The sequence below is a fragment of the Oncorhynchus mykiss genome, chromosome 32 (genome assembly GCF_013265735.2).
Source record: "Oncorhynchus mykiss isolate Arlee chromosome 32, USDA_OmykA_1.1, whole genome shotgun sequence".
Taxonomy (NCBI): domain Eukaryota; kingdom Metazoa; phylum Chordata; class Actinopteri; order Salmoniformes; family Salmonidae; genus Oncorhynchus; species Oncorhynchus mykiss.
Window position 1 is genome coordinate 26,793,625 of NC_050572.1, and position 22,476 is coordinate 26,816,100.

At 41.9% G+C, this 22,476-nt stretch overlaps 1 protein-coding gene across 3 annotated transcripts; it reads left to right on the forward strand.

Moving 5' to 3' along the window:
• Positions 1 to 8,414: 8,414 nt before the first annotated feature.
• LOC110488192 (membrane progestin receptor alpha-B) lies at positions 8,415 to 16,613 on the forward strand. 3 transcript variants are annotated; one of them, XM_021560296.2, is made up of 3 exons: positions 8,415 to 9,464; positions 14,114 to 14,364; positions 14,484 to 16,613. In XM_021560296.2, exons 2-3 carry the CDS (start codon positions 14,177 to 14,179, stop codon positions 15,400 to 15,402), a joined length of 1,107 nt encoding a protein of 368 aa, XP_021415971.1. In that variant the 5' UTR covers positions 8,415 to 9,464; positions 14,114 to 14,176; the 3' UTR covers positions 15,403 to 16,613. The 3 variants fall into 3 exon arrangements, with proteins under 3 accessions (XP_021415971.1, XP_021415972.1, XP_021415973.1); XM_021560297.2 differs by having other exon boundaries at positions 8,415 to 9,418; XM_021560298.2 differs by having other exon boundaries at positions 8,415 to 9,351.
• The last annotated feature ends 5,863 nt before the right edge of the window (positions 16,614 to 22,476 follow it).

Genomic DNA, 22,476 nt, shown 5'->3' on the forward strand with positions numbered 1-22,476 from the left:
TGACTCTTGGTTGACAGTGTTGGTGGATGGGTAATGTATTGATGCTCGAGTGCCAAATCAACACATTTGTTTCTATTTGTCTTTGTTACTTATTTTTGATATGAGTCTTACTTTAGTATATATTTTAATATGGTTTAAATGTTAGGATTATTTATTCGGTGTTGTTCCAAATGTCTGAATAAAAATTACAGTTAGTCCAGAATGGTGCTTTTTTGGTGTGGGGGGGGGGTCACCCAGGGAGCCATACAAGCTAGATCCATCACTGTAGCCTGCCTATACCATAATCCCACCGCCACCATTGGGCACTCTGTTCACAAGGTTGACACCAGCAAACCACTCAGTCACACAAGGCCATACACACTGTCTGCCATCTGCCCAGTGCAGTTGAAACTGGGATACATCCATGAAGATTGCACTTCTCCAGCGTGCCAGTGGCTATTGAAGGTGAGCATTTACCCACTGAAGTCGATTACGATGCCGAACTGTAGTCAGGTCAAGACCCTGGTGAGGACGACGAGCACACAGATTAGCTTCCCTAAAATGGTTCCTGACTGTTTGTGCAGAAATTCTTTGGTTGTGCAAACCCACAGCTTCATCACCTATCCGGGTGGCTGGTCTCAGACAATCATGCAGGTGAAGAAGCTGGATGTGGAGGTCCTAGGTTGGCGTGGTTACAAGTGGTCTGCAGTTGGGAGGCTGGTTGGACGTGGGGCTGAATTCTCTAAAACGACATTGGAGGTGGCTTATGGTAGGGAAATGAACATTGAATTCTCTGGCAACAGCGCTAGTGGACATTCCTGCAGTCAGCATGCCAATTGGCCGCTGACTAAACTGCACATTTTAGAGTTGCCTTTTATTGTCCCCAGCACAACGTGCACCTGTGTAATGATCATGCTGTTTAATCAGCTTCTTGATATGCCACACCAGTGGATGGATTACCTTGGCAAAGGTGAAATGCTCAAAACAACATTTGAGAGAAATAAGCTTTTTGTGCATATGGAACATTTCTGGGATCTTTGATTTCAGCTCATGAAACATGGGACCAACACTTAACATGTTATATTTTGTTCAGTGTATTTATTTCCAAACGTTTTTCCTTTTTGATTTAAATTCAAATCACTTCCTGAATTGACTGCCTTCAATTCGAATTGACCCCAACACTGATTTCTAAGTATTAGTTCTTCAGTAGTAAAATAGTTTGGAAAGGAATACCACCCACTAGGTTTTTTCAGATAATGATGACTGTGTTTTTCCTGCCGTCAGTCTCAATTGAGCATCCTCCAACCTCTCCTCCTCATCTTCCTATTCACACTAAACACTCCAGTTATGTTCTTCCTGGAAGTCAATTGAGCATCCTCCAACCTCTCCTCCTCATCTTCCTATTCACACTAAACACTCCAGTTATTTTCTTCCTGGAAGTCACTTTAGTTTGACACTTCAATGTTTGCCAATGTTACAGTCCAGCAATGATTGCTGTATTATCTATGGCACTATGTATGTCTACCACACTTTAAACCAACCTCCTCATAGCACTGTTTGTCCCCTGTTTGTCCCCTATACTGTTTGTCAATGATTTATCCTGTACTGGTATTTTGGCCCCTATATGTCAATGTCCTCCCATTTGTCCTATTATGCTCATTACATGTTGCATTTATATTTTTGTTCAGTATAATTTCTTACATTTGATTACAGACAGTACACCTATGTTGCAGTACACCTATGTTTGGCAACTCGAACCTCCACAGATTTTCTATGGGATTAAGGTTTGGAGACTGGCTAGGCCACTCCAGATCCATAATGTTTCCACCTCCATGTTTTACGGTGGGGATGGTGTTCTTGGGGTCATAGGCAGCATTCCTCCTCCTCCAAACACGGCGAGTTGAGTTGATGCCAAATAGCTCCATTTTGGTCTCATCTGACCACAACACTTTCACCCAGTTGTCCTCTGAATCATTCAGATGTTCATTGGCAAACTTCAGACGGACATGCATATGTGCTTTCTTGAGCAAGGGGACCTTGCGGGCGCTGCAGGATTTCAGTCCTTCACGGCGTAGTGTGTTACCAAGTGTTTTCTTGGTGACTATGGTCCCAGCTGCCTTGAGGTCATTGACAAGATCCTCCGGTGTAGTTCTGGGCTGATTCCTCACCATTCTCATGATCATTGCAACTCTACGAGGTGAGATCTTGCATGGAGCCCCAGGCCGAGGGAGATTGACAGTTATTTTGTGTTTCTTCCATTTGCGAATAATTGCACCAACTGTTGTCACCTTCTCACCAAGCTGCTTGGAGATGGTCTTGTAGCCCATCCCAGCCTTGTGTAGTTCTACAATCTTGTCCCTGACATCCTTGGAGAGCTCTTTGGTCTTGGCCATGGTGGAGAGTTTGGAATCTGATTGATTGATTGCTTCTGTGGAAAGGTGTCTTTTATAGGAGCACTCCCTTTAAGAGTGTGCTCCTAATCTCAGCTCGTTACCTGTATAAAAGACACCTGGGAGCCAGAAATCTTTCTGAGGGGGTCAAATACTTATTTCCCTAATTAAAATGCAAATAAATTTATAACATTTGACATGACGTGTTTTTCTGGATTTTTTTTGTTGTTATTCTGTCTTTCACTGTTCAAATAAACCTACCATTAAAATTATAGACTGATCATTTCTCTGTAATTTACAGTACTGTAGCATATTACTTTCAGCACTCCTAAAGGCGATTTGAAACACGTCTTGCATTGTTTGCTTTTTGATTAACTGGTAGTTTGAATGAATACATTGAAAACACATCATTTTGTTATGTTTTGGTGACTAAACTAATGTTCTCATTACATTTCACAATAAAATTATTTTTAAGCAATGGTTGTGTTGTGAGAGATGTTTGCAATCCAAATGCAAAATTTTGAATGAAAGACTGACTGGCTGCGTTACAAGTGTGACCAGTTTCGAGTTTTGTACTAAGTGTTGCGATAATGTACCACATACTTCTGAAAAGAGTACCAAAGCAATACAAAGAAACCTGTAATACACTGAAGAGAAAGAGAGAAAGAAAAAGAAGGCTGAGGGATGTGTTTTAAGCTAATAGCTAACATTCTGCAATATGTGAAACCCTGCAACCAAATCTCATTCAACATCCATAAATAAACCTGATCATCAATGGATTTGCTGTCTTTGTCTCAATTCAGATATCAATTATGTGTTGGAGCTATTAACTATAAGACAGTGATTGAGGTTTTTGGGAATCACAGTGTATCAATCAGTGTACTGTAGGTATCAGACACCAAACCACTGTTATCCAACCTCTAGTTTTGTCCACCAGCCGGCACTTGTTGACAATTACAGTGCCTTGCGAAAGTATTCGGCCCCCTTGAACTTTGCGACCTTTTGCCACATTTCAGGTTTCAAACATAAAGATATAAAACTGTATTTTTTTGTGAAGAATCAACAACAAGTGGGACACAATCATGAAGTGGAACGACATTTATTGGATATTTCAAACCTTTTTAACAAATCAAAAACTGAAAAATTGGGCGTGCAAAATTATTCAGCCCCTTTACTTTCAGTGCAGCAAACTCTCTCCAGAAGTTCAGTGAGGATCTCTGAATGATCCAATGTTGACCTAAATGACTAATGATGATAAATACAATCCACCTGTGTGTAATCAAGTCTCCGTATAAATGCACCTGCGCTGTGATAGTCTCAGAGGTCCGTTAAAAGCGCAGAGAGCATCATGAAGAACAAGGAACACACCAGGCAGGTCCGAGATACTGTTGTGAAGAAGTTTAAAGCCGGATTTGGATACAAAAAGATTTCCCAAGCTTTAAACATCCCAAGGAGCACTGTGCAAGCGATAATATTGAAATGGAAGGAGTATCAGACCACTGCAAATCTACCAAGACCTGGCCGTCCCTCTAAACTTTCAGCTCATACAAGGAGAAGACTGATCAGAGATGCAGCCAAGAGGCCCATGATCACTCTGGATGAACTGCAGAGATCTACAGCTGAGGTGGGAGACTCTGTCCATAGGACAACAAAGTCGTATATTGCACAAATCTGGCCTTTATGGAAGAGTGGCAAGAAGAAAGCCATTTCTTAAAGATATCCATAAAAAGTGTTGTTTAAAGTTTGCCACAAGCCACCTGGGAGACACACCAAACATGTGGAAGAAGGTGCACTGGTCAGATGAAACCAAAATTGAACTTTTTGGCAACAATGCAAAACGTTATGTTTGGCGTAAAAGCAACACAGCTGAACACACCATCCCCACTGTCAAACATGGTGGTGGCAGCATCATGGTTTGGGCCTGCTTTTCTTCAGCAGGGACAGGGAAGATGGTTCAAATTGATGGGAAGATGGATGGAGCCAAATACAGGACCATTCTGGAAGAAAACCTGATGAGTCTGCAAAAGACCTGAGACTGGGACGGAGATTTGTCTTCCAACAAGACAATGATCCAAAACATAAAGCAAAATCTACAATGGAATGGTTCAAAAATAAACATATCCAGGTGTTAGAATGGCCAAGTCAAAGTCCAGACCTGAATCCAATCGAGAATCTGTGGAAAGAACTGAAAACTGCTGTTCACAAATGCTCTCCATCCAACCTCACTGAGCTCGAGCTGTTTTGCAAGGAGGAATGAGAAAAAATTCAGTCTCTCGATGTGCAAAACTGATAGAGACATACCCCAAGTGACTTACAGCTGTAATCGCAGCAAAAGGTGGCGCTACAAAGTATTAACTTAAGGGGGCTGAATAATTTAGCACGCCCAATTTTTCAGTTTTTGATTTGTTAAAAAAGTTTGAAATATCCAATAAATGTCGTTCCACTTCATAATTGTGTCCCGCTTGTTGTTGGTTCTTCACAAAAAAATACAGTTTTATATCTTTATGTTTGAAGCCTGAAATGTGGCAAAAGGTCGCAAAGTTCAAGGGGGCCGAATACTTTCGCAAGGCACTGTAATCTGGAGACGAGGTTACCTGGCTGACACCTACAGGCTTCACAATGAAACCACCACTCATATATATGACAACGTGAAATAGGAAAATAGGCAGTACAAAGCAATCCTTAGAGACCACAGTATCCTAACGGTTTGGTCCATGAAAATGTTAATTTCCTTTAGCGATCTGTTAGTGTTTATGCTGCAATTTAAAGGGGTCATATTGTTTAGGTTGTATAACAGATGACAGATGTTTTGTGATGATGCTGTCAATACAGACCGGCTCATTGGTTTTCAACATCATCAACAATGAGGAATATTGATTGATAAGGTCCCAAAAGTTTTGTTATAAATGTGTTTGCATGGATGGTCATTTCAGGAAGATTAATATATAGAGCAATATATTGCAAGGGGACACAGCAAGATTGCCTTGGAAGTGTATGTTACGGTATAGAAGTAGATCTGAGAAGTAGATGCACAATGGATGGCCATTACGCTCATTCTAACTCAAACATATTAGCTGACATTGTTGTTATTGATTGATTACCATCAGAAATAAATTGTTGACATGATTTTCAAATATAAAGAAATAAGAGGCCAATATATGAAAAAGAAGAAGAAATGAAATGTAAAAAAAAAATATACATATAAAAAAAGAGCATTTAAAAAAGGGACCTAATCAAATGGATTGGATAGATCTGATCTATTCCACAAGGTGCTCTATTTCACAACTCACGAGAGCAACAACCCTACAGAAGATGCTGGAGATATTTATGCTCAACAAAAGTTGAGTACATTCTAAACATCTGGATCGTACATGTATATAAAATGATAGAGTCAAAGCTCCATTTTTATCTCACAACCAGGAGAATGAAGAGATACAAATATGTGAGCTCTGCTCGCTCTACATTTCTGCATGTAACCTTCACTGAGTATACAAAACATTAAGAACACCTGCTTTTTCCATGACATAAACTGACCAAGTGAAAGCTATAATCCCTTATTGAAGTCACTTGTTAAATCCCCTTCAATGTATATGAAGGGGAGGCGAAAGGTTAAAGAAGGATATTCAAGCCTTGAGACAGTTTGTGTATGTGTACCATTCAGAGCGTGGCAAAAGATGTAAGTGCCGTTGAACAGGGTGAGGTAGTAGGTGCCAGGTTTGTGTCAAGAACAGCAACACTGCTGGGTTTTTCACGCTCAACAGTTTCCTGTGTGCAACAAGAATGAAATCAAATCAATGGTCCACCACCCACAGGACATCCAGCCAAAATGACACATTGGAGTCAACATGGGCCAGCATCCCTGTGGAACACTTTCGACCCTTTGAAGCATCTGTGACCCGACAAACTGAGGCTGTTCGGAGGGCAAAAGGTGTGTGTGTGTGTGTGGGGGGTGCAACTCAATATCAGGAGGGTGTTCCTAATGTTTGGTGTACTCAGCGTACATCAATTTGAAAGGAAACAGTGCCACACAGTGGATATATTTTAAATGATTTCAAATAGTTTGGCACAAAATAGCTTTTCTGAGGAAGGGTTTTCCACACCCAGATTAAGCCAACTCCTGGAAAAAAGAAATCTCAATGGAAAATCTGAATCTGTGAATCCAGCCCTAAAAGTTATGTAACCTTAGAATCCGTACGGCAGCCTAGCTTTTGTGTCTGACCAGATGATTATTTAGGTGTTTCAGATATTTTAACATAATTCTTAAATACAAGGCAGAAAACAACTGAAAAGTCCCCAAGCAATTATCTGAACAAGAAAAGCTTGAATGCTGGCTAATGGCGACAGTAACCTACACTTATTTGTTTTCTAGGTTGTTTACAGCTGACCATTAACAAATACCTTGAAAGCAGAGGATCAGTAATGGAGGGTAATTCAAGTAAACTCAGTTTACCTTGTCCATAGACTGCTTACAGGGTAAGAAAACCAATGTGTAATTTTGTCATTTGCGTTTACTATCCCCTTAACTGTATTTTGCATTTGGGGTTAACCCACCTGTTGTGCTAGATAAGTGTTTTGGGTATACCTACCTACTTACCCACAGAATTTAGTCTTTACACACCTATGTTTTTACCACTTCGGTGTATTCTCTATACCACGAAGCAAAATACACTACATGACCAAAAGTATGTGGACACCTGCTCATCTCATTCCAAAATCACAGGCATTAACATGGAGTTGATCCCCCCTCTGCTATAACACTCTTCTGGGAAGGCTTTCCACTAGATGTTGGAACATTGCTGCGGGGACTTGCTTCCATTCAGCCACAAGAGCATTAGTGAGGTCAGGCACTGATGTTGGTCAATTAGGCCTGGCTTGCAGTCGGCATTCCAATTCATCCCAAAGGTGTTTGATGGTGTTGAGGTCAGGTCTCTGTGCAGGCCAGTCAAGTTCTTCCACACCGTTCTCAACAAACAATTTTTTGTACGGACCTCGCTTTGTGCATGATGGCATTGTCATGCTGAAACAGGAAAGGACCTTCCCCAAACTGTTGCCACAATGTTGGAAGCACGGAATCATCTAGACTGTCACTGTATGCTGTAGGGTTAGGAAGCGTGATTCATCACTCCAGAGAATGCGTTTCCACTGCTCCAGAGTCGAACGGCGGCGAGCTTTACACCACTCCAGCCGACACATGGCATTGCGCATTGGTGATCTTAGGCTTGTGTGCAGCTGCTCGGCCATGGAAACCCATTTCATGAATCTCCCTATGAACAGTTATTGTGCTGATGTTGCTTCCAGATGCAGTTTGGATCTCGGTAGTGAGTGTTGCGTGCTTCAGCACTCTCCCGTCCATTTCTGTGAGCTTGTGTGACCTACCACTTCGCAGCTGAGCTGTTCCTCCTCATACACGTTTCCACTTCACAATAACAGCACTTACAGTTGACCAGGGCAACTCTAGCAGGGCAGAAATTTGACAAACTGACTTGTTGAAAAGGTGGCATCCTATGACGGTGCCATGTTGAAAGTCACTGAGCTCTTCAGTAAGGCCATTCTACTGCCAATGTTGGTCTTTGGAGATTGCATTGTTGTGTGCTCGATTTTATACACCTGTTAGCAACGGGTGTGGCTGAAATAGCCAAATCCACTAATTTGAATGGGTGTCTACATACTTTTGTATATATAGTGTAGTACACCCAGAGAACCCCAGGGAAAAGGTAACACTCAACCAAATTCTAAGAACGAGCTTGGAGCTGCAAAGAACACCCCCTTTATCTTTTGTTATAGTTCAAAAATAGCTAAAGTGGGTCTTTCAGCAGCAGAGGAAAATGTCCCCCCCACATCTTTTGGGGAACAACCCCATGAGTAGGGCACTGCCAATGAGGTACTGCCCAAATTGGTAATGTCAACATATTACATAATTGTCTGCACCATTTGAAGGGAGCTTCCAAGCTACAAAGTAGACCTTTGTTGATTATCTGAAGCAGTTCATTCTTAGTTTGTTTTGTACATTGTATATGCTCTGGAAAACATCCGTGGTATGGTTTCCAATCAGGTTTAATATGCAGGCAATACTGAGTTACCGAACTGCAGACACAAATAGGATAGGGCAGTTTTTAAAAACCTGATTGTGTAGCCCACCTCAAATGCTTTTGCTGATAATACAGAATATTACATATTTGAAATGAAAGGCACCAAGACCCATAGACATATAACCCCTCTAACATTTGAATAATGCTGTCAGTGCTATGCCATTGACATTGCTTCTCCTTGTTTGAAATAGGTTAAACACACAGGCAGGAAAGTTTTCGTTCCATGATACCACGTTCTGGACACATCCATGCGAAAGAATGTCCCTGATGAGCCCATGTTCTGGAGTTTTTGTTGTTGTATTTGCGGCGTTTTATACCATTGGGACTTAAATGAAATTGTACATTTAGACTCCACGTAGAAGCTATACAGCAGGCTAAAATCTAGGCCACTTCGTTTTTGATGTATTTCAACTGGAGTTCTCATTTTTTCTTTTTCCGGCTTAAGAGGGTGTGGTTTTTCAGAAAGTAATTTCGTCAGTATTTTGTGCCTCGGTATTCTTCTCTCGAAACCAACAGGTTATAGGCTACTACTGTGTTAACCTATTGAAACAATTTCACCAGCATGTGAAACAGAGAGCAATCTAAACTTGACTAAAAACAGTTACATGGTGACTCTTCTGAAAGGCATGACGGACAGTTCGCAGTCAATCAGACGTCCAACCCAAAGTTTCCCGTAGCCAAGATAAATACCATATTTCTTCTCTGTCCTCTGCTGCTAACCACCGCCTACTTACTTGCCATTGGACAACTCCTGTTCATATTGGACACACATCTGTTGCATTCCAGTATATGAGTGGATGACAAGGCTGACACCGGTCGGGGAGGCGTGACGACCGATGACTGTCGGAGGGGCACAGGGACCGAGACAGTCGGACGATCATCACATCTTGAAGGTGAAAGAACCTGCCGACTGTCCTGCTGCTGTGCGTCTTCAGGAGCCGTCTGGTGTAGTCTAATAAAGTAGGTCTACAGCAGCAGCCTTGAAGAGGAAGAACCACATGCATTGGTATTTCCTCCCTCTTGTCTTGCGCAATATTTTCTAACTTTTTACTTCTCAGGTTAAACAGTGTACGCAAGAAAGAGCACAACTTATTTTAGTGTAGCCTATACCAAATGAAACTGAATGTATGTCAACGTTCCCTCAATTTATTTGGCACTGAGCAAATTTCAGGTCAACTGAGCGCAAATGTTGTGAAAATTCTGTGCAGCTTCCAGCACGCGTTTACTGTGAACACTGGGCGTACCTGCTTCAAGTTAGTTTTACCAGTGGCCAAGTAGTCTTCTGCGGTTATTTGATCACGATGTAGTGGCCTACTGTCAAAAACAATGGAGAAAATGCATCCCATTTCATTTTAACATGGAAATAGCTGTTCTATCATTCAGCCTACAGTAGCAGCTGTGGTGTTCAATGTAGGCCTACATTCCATGATACTTGTGAAAAAAACATGCAGGGCTTGACATTAACCTGTTTATCCACTTGTCCTTCAAACTAGGAGGTGACTGAAAATGTTGTGGTGTTTGAGGCAAGAAACCACTTTACAAAATAAAATGCATTATAATTCCCATACCATTATTAGAGAGAATCAGACAAATTATGCTATGCTCTACCTATTGGCTACTTAGCCTGTCTCAAAATACAACACTGCCCCTTTAAGACCAGAAAAACTCTTTACCTGACTTGCTTTTCAAAGATGTCTAGAAATGTACACATTCTGTGCTCTTGTAAGAAGTAGTCACTCCCCTATTGCTGACTACACATGTTCTATAACTGGGCTAATAACTCACTAACTAGCACAGGATATGAACAAAATGTGGCTACATGCAGCTCTTGCTTTGATCTCAAAACAAGTGCATATACTCATGACCACAGCTGTAAACACAGTCCAGTTCAAAGTAAATGGCACATATCCATATAGCAATGGTCTATTTGCATATAGGCCTACTGCAGCTCTGATTGGCTATGCCACACCTGTCTGTGTAGAGAATGGGCTGAGTTGTGCACAATAGAATCCTACTCCTATGCCTACAACAGAATATCATGCTTGGTTCGTTTTGTTTCGGTATGTTGCGTTGAAATGGCTAATATTGCTTTGATTCGATCACTATTGCCACAGTAAAGGGAAACATTTAAATAGTGTTATTTAACAGGGAAAACTATAGAAAGGTCAGTGAAATTCTTCTCTCCATGGGCAGATATTCTGCGCTTCGCGCGGCAGTCCCTGGGAGCTGCACTGCAGCTTAGAGGGAACATTGGTCAACATTTTAAGTTTTAGTATTTGATGGGGTGAAATGTGTTTTTCTGATTTGTGGAAGAGAGCAGTCAGAAAGTGTATTTCTCACTGATTGGTCTGCCTGCCTCTCCTTTTGTCACCTACTAAAACATGGGAGATGCTGAAGGGAGAGATGTATACTGTAGGTTTATGTGAGGTCTTGAGTAAGTTATTATTGGATGTCAACCAGTTGCTGTCAGTGACGTTTAAGATGAGGGCGGATGAGTGTTCTTTTTTTGAGCATTGCCTTATTTCTATTACAGCATATTGGATGACTTTCATTAATATTCCATTCATCCAGCTCAATGTAATATCTTTTATGTTTAGGCTACTACATGATATTAGAATTTCCCCTATACCCATCATGAGGTTGCTACAACCTAGCCTATGAATGAAAGTTTAACAACAAACACATTTGAGTTATCAAGGTGACAGACAGTGATTACATTCAATACCTCCTTGCACACTCTTGCTTGCATCTAGCTGATGTAGGGAGTAATCATTAGTCCAACAGTTGCAAACAAGAATTTCTATTGGACAAATTCTTGAATTAGTTGACTTTTTACCCCTTTTTCTCCCCAATTTCGTGATATCCAATTGGTAGTTAGTTTTGTCCCATTTCTGCAATTCCTGACTCGGCAGAGGCAAAGGTCGAGTGCCATGTGTCCTGAGAAACACGAACCTCCCAAGCCGCACTGCTTCTTGACCCACTGCTTGCTTAACCCGGAAGCCAGCCACACCAATGTGTTGGAGGAAACACTGTACCACTAGCGGCCGAAGTCAGCGTGCATGCGCCCGGCCCACCACAAGGAGTTGCTAGAGCACGATGGGACAAGGACATCCTGGCCGGAAAAACCCTCCCCTAACCCAGACAACGGCGGGACAATTGTGTGCCGCCTCATGGTTCTCCCAGTCACGGACGGCTGCAACACAACCTAGGATCAAACCCTGGTCTGTAGTGATGCCTCCAGCACTGCGATGCAGAGCCTTAGACCGCTGCACCACTCGGGAGGCAAATTTCTGTAATTTTATCCCCATTTTGTTCCGCTTTCTTCTGTTTTAATAAACGTTGTTCAACAGAATCGGCGGAATGAATATATCCCTGATCACACGCAAACGCAGTTCACTATCATAGCAGCTGCATACAAACAGCATGAGCATTTTGTTTGTTGCATTATTCCTTCTCATCTTCATGCTCTCCTCCTCTCACTTTGTCCCTTCGCTTGTGGACTTCAGTGCACTACACATCAGCTGTCTGTAAACAGGTGAATAAACCTTTTCAAGCCAAACCATTTCATAACTGCTACACACAGCCTAAGTCATTGTCACCATATTAGCTAATCAACCTAGCTACTAGAACTAATGCATTAGTAAACCTGCTACAATCATGCAGTAGAGTGTACAGTCAGCAATCAGTTTTGCAGTTACACCGGCTGGCCCTGGTGGGAATAAAACAAAAAGCTTACCTTTACTTGGAAGAGGTCCCGTTTTGGATCGCCATAGCCAGCTAGCTAACATAGCATCCCTCTCTGTTTGAGCTGGGTGTTTGAATAGGCTAAACGAGCAGCTGCATTCACTAGCTAAGTGAAAGTGAAAAAAATACATCTCTCTCTCTTGCTTCTCCTTCATTTTTTTTACAAAAAAAAATATGAACTGTTCCAATATGGTCTTTCTCTCTCTTTGAGTCAACTACTCACCACATTGTATGCACTGCACTGCAGTGCTAGTTAGCTAGCTGTAGCTTATGCTTTCAGTAATAGATTCATTCACTGATCCTTTAATTGGGTGAACAACATGCCAGTTCATGCTGCAAGAGCTCTGATAAGTTGGAGGACGTCCTCTGGAAGTTGTCATAACTACTTTGTAAGTCTATGGAAGGGGGTGAGAACCATGAGCCTCCTAGGTTTTGTATTGAAGTCAATGTATCTAGAGGAGGACAGACGGTAGCTGTCCTCCGGCTACACCATGGTGCTACCCTACAGAGTGCTGTTGAGGCTACTGTAGGCCTTCATTGCAAAACTGTGTTTTTAATAAATTATTTGGTGACGTGAATATATTTAGTATAGTTTAATCTAAATATGATAACTTTTTTAATGTTTCACTTTTTATTTATATGAAATTCACTGAGGAGGAGGGTCCTTCCTCTGAGGAGCCTCCACGGGTGTCAACAATATTTTTAATCCACGGGTGCCACAGTGTAAATCCCTCAGTCTCATAAGCCATAGGCAAATACTTGACAGGGTTGAAAATAGGAAATAGGTGTTGATTAAATTATATTACTTGACTGCATATGCCTTGTTATCATGTCATCCTTTTTTAAGGATCCCGTTTTTGAAAGTGTTGCAACTAAGTTGCTGTTCATAAGCAACTCTGTTTTATCAGATATGGGCATGTGGCCAATATCTACTAAAACAGTTGAAGTTACTGTGTAAACATGTCTGATAGTGCTTTGTGGTTGGATGACATACATATGCTGTATGCTTCTGAAAATACATTCTTTCACCAGTTCAGGAAATTAAAACTTGATTTCTTGATTAAAAACAGATTTGCGTGTTTAGTTGGTACGCTCCCATGACATTTTACGTTCTAGTCATTTAGCAGACGGTCTTATCCAGAATGATTTACTGGAGGAATTAGAGTTCAGTTTATACATCGCACTGCTCAGGAAGATCTCTGCCCTCTGTTCATCTTCAAGGTTGAAGAGTTCATGTTGTTCTCCAATGTTAACTGCATATTAGTTGCAGATTAAGGCTAACTACTGTTAATAAATTGTCAGGTCTGCTGCAGGAATCGAAACATGTCTGGTGTATTCTGGCCTCCTGTCCCAGGCCTTGGTGTCTTAGCCAGGTAGGGCCAGCATAAAGGGTGTCCTCTGTTTGCCTGGTTAAACCAAACTGAACATGAACTCACCAGGCTAGTCCTCTCTACTGAGGTGGCAGCATTTTACAGAGGAACTGTTAAAGAAGAGACCTTCACTTGGACTAGAGACTCATTTTAAAGTAATTGAACTGCTGAAGCAAGTAATGTGATGTGTTCATTTCATTTTTTTCTTTTTTATAATAATTTATTGCCATTTCCTTCAACATTCAACGTTTTCCTAGCCTGCGCTGATTGCCAATTGCACACACCCCAAATGCTTATTGTCTTGCTGATTGTTTCCATTTTTTCATTTTGTGTTGGCATACTGACACAGGTGCACATAATTGCACCTAATTGAAGGAACTTTTTTAACCTGTGTGTCAGTTATATTTGCCAATAGTTTTACTTGCGCTGCAGTTTTCAAATAAATGGTCATTTTGAACCTCTTTTTGTTCTTAGTTATTGTTTTTAAGCCTTTTAAGTGTCAGCATGTCTTTCTAATGGTGTTACCCTCCTTCTCTTTCAGTTGCCAGTCTCCTGAAGCTGTCCAGTCAGCAACAACAACAGTCCCCCCGTCAAACTATCCCTCATGGCAACGATCGCCATGGAGCGGATTGGGCGTCTGTTCATCAACCTCCAGCAGGTAAGGGCGTTGCCCCAGATGCTGACAGAGGCCGCCCCCTCCATGCCAGGCACGCTACGGGACACCGAAGTTCCCGGATTCTTCAGAGAGCGCTATATCCACGCTGGCTACCGACCGCTCCACCAGGGCTGGAGGTACTGTAACATGTACTACATTACCCATAATGCTATGTACATCATATCCGGTTTTATCATAGTAAAGACGTCTCTTAAAGAAGCGAACATAATGGTGTCCCATCTCCTGATCAATACAGGTACTACTTCCTGTCGCTGTTCCAGCGTCACAACGAGACCATCAACGTGTGGACCCACCTGCTAGGGTCTCTCCTGGTCCTGGTCAAGTTCCTACAGCTAGCTGAGACGGTGGACTTCATCGATGACGCCCACGCCTGGCCCCTCCTCATTCTCCTGCTGTCCTCCCTGGCCTACATGGCCTGCAGCACGGTAGCCCACCTCCTGGCTGCCAAATCAGAGTTCTACCACTACTGCTTCTTCTTCCTGGATTATGTAGGAGTGGCTCAGTATCAGTACGGCAGCGCCGTGGCTCACTTCTACTATGCTGTGGAACCAAACTACCACCAGTGGGTCTCCCCAGTCTTCATGCCCACTGCCACCTTCCTCTGCTGCCTGTCCTGCCTGGGCTGCTGCTATGGGAAGTATCGCAACTACAGCCTGCGGGTCTGGGTCCGGAAGGTGGGCCAGGTGATTCCCTCGGCTATGGCCTATGCCTGGGATACTAGTCCGGTGTTCCACCGCCTCCTCCAGTCCCTCTGGACCACGTCGCACAGTGATGACATCGCTGCCCCCGCCAGTGGCATAGTCGGCGACCCGGCTATATCCTTCCATGGGAGCCAGGTAGCCTTCTTCCTGTCCAGTGCGTTCTTCTTCACCAACCCCCTCCCAGAGCGTCTGTTCCCAGGCCACTGTGACTTCCTGGGGCAGGGCCACCAGCTGTTCCACGTCTTCCTGGTTATCTGTACTCTCTGTCAGATCCAGGCCTCTCACCTGGACTACCTGGGCCGACGGCCACTCTACACACAGCTACACGGAGAGGGAGCATCCACTGTCTATCTGGTGCAGTATGGAGCCACGCTGGTGGCCTGTGTCTGCATAGCAGTCTTCATTGCAAGGAAAGCAAAACGGTTGCTTAACTGCAGAGACAAGTCCAAATGAACTGGGTAGGTCACTGTGTAGGAGACTTACAATCACTTCCCTGTGGGCAAAACTGGTTGAAATTAGTTGACGTTATTACAGCCAAAAACTTTTGCCCAGTTTTGCCTGCTGGGTTGGTACCAAAGTGATCAATGTGGCCTTGTTCGACTCGACACACACTGCCTTCCTTAGCCGGCTCGAGTTTGCTTCTATAATATAATGTTTCTCTACAGCACTTGTGTCCTTGACGATGACAGAAGTATTCCTATAGCAGTATGTCTAATCATGTCTCAATGCTTTTGTTACATTTGTGCTAGTTTTGTTCCATTATGTTTTTTTTTTTTTACAACAACGTATGTCTAACTACTGCCAAGAAACATTGAGTCCTTGTCAGCACTCAAACAATGAAATGAATTGATCTTAAAGGGATAGTTTATTCACTTTCAAAGTAGTATTATGTTGGAAAAGGGAGCATACTGTGTAGTGGGTGTGGTTCTGAATATCAACAATACTGCTAACTATGCTTTTTATACGAGTTTCACATTTTAATGCCAGGCCGATCAATCTATCCACGTCTAGAGCACTTTTATAGGCAGACAAATTGACTTACCCACATTGCACTTTTTCACCTATGAGAGTATAAACTGAGTATTTCTCATGTGGGGTCACAAATCAAGGCTGTACTGGACCAATTGCTGAGAAAGTGTATTAATGAATCCGTCAATGTAAACCTTATGTAAGATTAGACATGCATGTACAGTGGCAAGAAAATTAGGTGAACCCTTTGGAATTACCTGGATTTCAATTTGATCTTCTTCTAAGTCACAACAATAGACAAACACAGTCTGCTTAAACTAACACACAAATGATTGTATTTTTCTTGTCTATATTGAACACATAATTTAAACATTGAGGGTAGGTTGGAAAAAGTACATTAATCCCTAGGCTAATGACCTCTCCAAAAGCTAATTGGAGTCAGGAGTCAGCTAACCTGGAGTCCAATCAATGAGATGAGATTGGAGATGTTAGTTAGAGCTGCCTAGCCCTATTAAAAAAGAGTTTGCTGTTCACAAGAACCATTGCCTTATGTGAACCATGCCTTGTTACCAACGTATCTTTAAAAGCCTTGATGTTCATCAGTCCACAGTAAGACAAATTGTCTATAAATGGAGAAGGTTCAACACTGTTGCTACTCTCCCTAGGAGTGGCCGTAAGGGAAAGATGACTGCAAGAGCACTGCGCAGAATGCTCAATGACGTTAAGAATCCTAGAGTGTCAGCTGAAGAATTACAGAAATCTCTGGAACACTCTAACATCTCTGTTGACGAGTCTACGATACAGAAAACACTAAACAAGAATGGTGTTCATGGGAGGACACCACGGAAGAAGCCACTGCTGTCAAAAAAAAACATTGCTGCACGTCTGAAGTTTGCAAACGTGCACCTGGATGTTCCACAACGCTACTGGCAAAATGTTCTGTGGACAGAAAGTTGAGTTGTTTGCAAGGAACACACAACACTATGTGTGGAGAAAAAAAGGCACAGCACACCAACATCAAAATATTATCCCAACTGTAAAGTATGGTGGAGGGAGCATCATGGTTTGGGGCTGGTTTGCTGCCTCAGGACCTGGGCATTGACCATTGACGGAAAAACGATTTTGGTTTTGCAGGAGAATGTAAGGCTATCTGCCAATTGAAGCTCAACAGAAGTTGGGTGATGCAACAGGACAACGAAGAAAATACGCCTTCTGGAGTGGCCCAGTCAGAGTCCTGACCTCAACCCAATTGAGATGCTGAGGCATGACCTCAGGAGAGCGGTTCACACCAGACATCCCAAGAATATTGCTGAACTAAAACAGTTTTGTAAAGAGGAATGGTCCAAAATTCCTCCTGACCGTTGTGCAGGTCTGATCCGCCACTACAGAAAACGTTCAGTTGAGGTTACTGCTGCCAAAGGAGGGTCAACCAGTTAATAAATCCATGGGCTCACATACTTTTCCCACCCTGCACGGTGAATGTTTACACGGTGTGTTCAATAAAGACATGAAAACGTATAATTGTTTGTGTGTTATTAGTTTAAACAGACGGTCTATTGTTGTGACTTAGATGAAGATCAGATAAAACTTGACAAATGTTATGCAGAAATCCCCGTAATTCCAAAGGGTTCACATACATTTCTTGCCACTGTATACACACAGTATATTTTTATAGTAAACACCTTGTGTAGTCACTGTATTATGTCAACATGCTCTTGTTGTGCCTTGAGAGTATTTATCTTTTACATAACGGGAGATGACGAAGCCTATCACTAGCCTGGTCCCAGATCTGTTTGTGCTGTCTTGCCAACTCTTATTGTCATAGCGCAAACCAATCTGGATCCGGGCTAGATCTATCACTGAACAAAGCGAATTAGAATTTAAACTTTTATAGTCTTTTCTATATTGGGGGGCGGGTGAATCTAACTGTCTTTTTTCTTTGTGTATTTGTCACTTTGCTGTAACAGTTGTTTTTACTTGCTCACTTTAATCCTATAATATATTTGCTTAGTTGTTCTCTGGTCTGGAAAAGTCCTGACCTTGTGTTGACTGAGTTTTGAAAGCTACTGTGTCATATTGAACATTTTCAATTGACATGGTGTCAAATGATGTATGTAACGGTCGTGATCGTACAGTAATACATGACTAGTTTATAATCTGTAAATTGTTGGTGCGTTTACCCTGGCTTCCCACTGCCAGGACTGGTAAGGACTCTCTCTCTCGCTCTCCACAGTGCTGTGATGCAATCCGGCTTTGTTAATGTTTACCCTTTGTCCATTACTCTCTGATTTCCAATTGTTTTGAACGCGGCAGAAGTCATGCTGGATTGACAGCATGGTCAATGTATTCAACCTATTCTAGCCCATGGTGTTGAATGTTTATCTTGGAAAAGAGACCTTTAAACCCTGACCTGGACCACACACCCACTCCACTGAATAGCAGGATAGTGATTGCTTTGCAACACTTGCAGTTAGCCACTGCTTCCTTCCAAAACACAACTTGTGTAATGTTTATGTCCAATGGCCGATGAACACCAATACGTTGTATCTATAATTTATCTTCATAGGATTGAAAAGGATTTGCAAGTAGATTGTCGACGTGATTTCATTATGAAGACTGCTTGCTAGCTAAGATTCAGAAAGTATGACGTTGACATGATCAGTCCAATCAAAGATAGGATAGATATAACGTCATTTTATCTGTGGCCAATGACCATGAGCCTTCTTGGATGGGCACTTCTTTTGTAACTTTATGGCAGCACCCAAGGGGTTTGAATTTTTTAACTCTGCCCATAGTTTTTGCGGTGACGTAGTATCCCCATGAGTGACACAACACTGAGCCAATCACGGCGTAACTAGAGAACATTACCAACCCCTAAGCTCTGTATTTTCCACCACCACAGAAAGCTGAGGTAGGCTTAAACACCTGCCTTTTGAAGCTGCCTTGCTCAAGAAAGCAAAACAAGAGCATGTATGTATGCGGCTTTATTAACTCAATAATTGTTAGTTTATACATTGTTTGCAAACTGATATGTGACACATATGAATGTCCCCCAAAATATTTTATATATAAAATGCGTGTGTGTACCAGTCAAAGGTTTGGACACACCGACTCATTGAAGGGTTTTTCTTGATTTTTACTATTTTCTACATTGTAGAATAATAGTGTAGACATCAAAACTATGAAATAACACACATGGAATCATGTAGTAACCAAAAAAAAGTGTTAAACCAATCAAAATATAAATTATATTTGAGATTTTTCAAAGTAGCCACCCTTTGTCTTGACAGCTTTGCACACTTTTGGCATTCTCTCAACCAGCTTCACCTGGAAGGCTTTTCCAACCGTCTTGAATGAGTTCCCACATATGCTGAGCACTTGTTGGCTGCTTTTCCTGTACTCTGTGGTCCAACTCATCCCAAACCATCTCAATTGGGTTGACTTTGGGTGATTGCAGAGGCCAGGTCATCTGATGCAGCACTCCATCACTCTCCTTGGTCAAATAGCCCTTACACAGCCTGAAGGTGTGTTGGGTCATTGTCCTGTTGAAAAACAAATGATAGCCCCACTAAGCGCAAACCAGATGGGATGGCGTATCGCTGCAGAATGCTGTGTTAGCCATGCTGGTTAAGTGTGCCTTGAATTCTAAATAAATCAGTGTAACCAGCAAAACACTACCACACCTCCTCCTCAATGCTTCACAGTGGGATCCACACATGCGTATATCATCTGTTCACTTACTCTGCGTCTCACAAAGACCCAGCGTTGGAACCAAAAATCTCAAATTTGGACTCATTAGACCAAAGGACAGATTTCCACCAGTCTAATGTCCATTGCTTGTGATTCTTGACAGTGAAGACGCGACTCTGGGATGCTGGCCTTCTAGGCAGAGTTCCTCTGTCCAGTGTCTGTGTTCTTTTGCCCATCTTAATCTTTTCTTTTTATTGGCCAAGATTAAGATGGGAAAAAGAACAGAGGAACTCTGCCTAGAAGGCCAGCATCCCGGAGTCGCCTCTTCTCTGTTGACGTTGAGACTGGTTTTTTTCGGGTACTATTTAATGAAGCTGCCAGTTGAGGACTTGTGAGGTGTCTGTTTCTCAAACTAGACACTAATGCACTTGTCCTCTTGCTCAGATGTGCACCGGGGCCTCCCACTCCTCTTTATATTCTGGTTAGATTCAGTTTGCGCTGTTCTGTGAAGGGAGTAGTATACAGCGATGTACGAGATCTTCAGTTTCTTGGCAATTTCTCACATGGATTAGCCTTAATTTCTCAGAACAAGACTAGACTGACCGGTTTCAGAAGTAAGTTTTTTGTTTCTGGCTATTTTGAGCCTGTAATCGAACCCACAAATACTGATGCTCCAGATACTCAACTGGTCTAAAGAAGGCCAGTTTTATTGCTTCTTTAAGCAGAACAACAGTTTAACTGTGCTAACATAATTGCAAAAGGGTTTTCTAATGATCAATTAGCTTTTTAAAATGATAAACTTGGATTAGCTAACACAACGTGCCATTGGAACACAGGAGTGAATGATGGTTGCTGATAATGGGCCTCTAGGTCTACGTAGATATTCCATTAAAAATCTGCCGTTTCCAGTACAAAAGTCATTTACAACATTAACAATGTCTACACTGTATTTCTGATCAATTTAATGTTTTTTAATGGACAATTTTTTTTTGCTTTTCTTTCAAAAAACAAGGACCCCAAGTGGCCCCAAACTTTTAAACAGATAAAATATATTATATGTTTGGCTAAACAGGTGAAGCACAAAACAACTAGAGAACATGACAGGTGGCCACTGCTTCAGGTATAGTTTTCCCCTGACTGATGAAAAAAAATAACATTCACAACAAAGCAGTCTTACTAAGACAAGTCAAAAATCCTAACAATTTGCAGGGCATTCACATTCCAATACTTTGTTAAATTCATGGCATTTGTAAAAATAAAAAAAAAAGTACAAAAATAAAAAAACGACTTGAAGCCCACACCCTTTTCCTTTCGTTATTACTGCAACCTCACTCACCTCACCCAATGAAATTGCAAAGAATATGTAACCGTTACGTTGCTGTCATTTCTGTCTCCAAGCATTTCACGCAGCTCAGCAGAGGACAGTGTTGAACTCTAGGCGACTGCTTCCTCCATGTGGAGAGGCCAAGCGTCTGATCTGAAACACAAATGATATGTATTGGTATGCCACGGATCCATGTGAATAGTGTGTATCCATCCATTGTCTCCATATGGTATAGTGTTCCCGTCATATCCCTCGAAATAATGTAACATTTGGAGCCTATTTTAGTAACCCTAGGATTTGGTTTGATCGATGTAACATTGACACATTACAGCCTACTGCTGTTCTATGCTCCATCACAGTGCTGATATTATCATTGTATTTGTCCTCTGCTTGTGCTCTTCATTAATGACTGAAACTGATCCACCGTGTGATAGGCTAACAATCCCATTTCAGAATTTACCAAAGGGCGTTAAGTGCGCAAAGTATAATCTTGACACCAGTATACCAATGGGCATTTTAGGCATAGTATCGGTTTTACTTGTCAGCCTCTCTGTCCAGAATGAGATCTGTTTGTCTGAACATGGTTTCATCTCTCCATATTCTTTGACTTTGAGATCACAATGCTTCCCTTCAACGATCACAAGCAGTCCCATCCTGATAGACACTGATCAATAAATGTTTTTTTAATTATTGTGATTGACCAGGCTTGCCAGGACACAGTTTGGGGGTCTGATTCCAGTCTTGGCCCTCTTCCTGGTTAGCTACTGCTGCCTGCCAAGCCACCCAGCTCAGCTCCTCTTTATCCCATGTAGGAAAAACTTGAACCAGCAGACAAAGCTGGAGCTAACCCTACGCTTGGACTCTGTCCACATTACCCCTGCTGCCTGGCTCACTGCCCTGCTAGTGATCAATGTCTACATCACCATGCCAAGCTCAACTAGTTTCATTAGCCTACTGTTCACCATTACATCAGTTACACAGAGACCATAGTAGTCTTGATTCAGATTTACAAAGATCTGTTATTTGCTTTCAGTCCCAATGGGAGGTCTTATCATAACCCATTAGTCACACCTGAGTTTACCCAATTTACTTGGACAGTGTTTATCACAATAACAAAATGATTGCCTTGAAATAGCCTAGGTGGGGTTGGATTTTTTGTAATGCTTAGTGACAGTCAGTGGAACAGGGACTTTGAGGAGGATTTGTAATCAAGGCACATTGGCTCAGTTGATTGTTGACCAATGGAAGTGAAATCCATATAATTTGTAATAGAATTTAGATTTTTTGTTGTTGTTCAGAAGCAGCTCATGGAAAATAACATTTAGTAATAGCCTGGGCTGTTTAACCCCTTCATCAGTGGTAGAAAAGGTACTCAATAGTCATACTTGAGTAAAAGTAAAGATACTTTAAAAGAAAATGACTAAAGTGAAAGTCACCTAGTAAAATACTACTTGAGTAAAAGTCTAATATTTGGTTTTAAATGTACTTAAGTATCAAAAGTAAATGTAATTGCTAAAATATACTTAGTATCAAAAGTAAAAGTA

Coding starts and splice junctions, on each gene's coding strand:
- LOC110488192 (XM_021560296.2), top strand. CDS start 14,177: ATGGCAACGATCGCCATGGAGCGGATTGGGCGTCTGTTCATCAACCTC. Junction 14,365..14,483: donor CCGCTCCACCAGGGCTGGAG/GTACTGTAACAT, acceptor TGATCAATACAG/GTACTACTTCCTGTCGCTGT.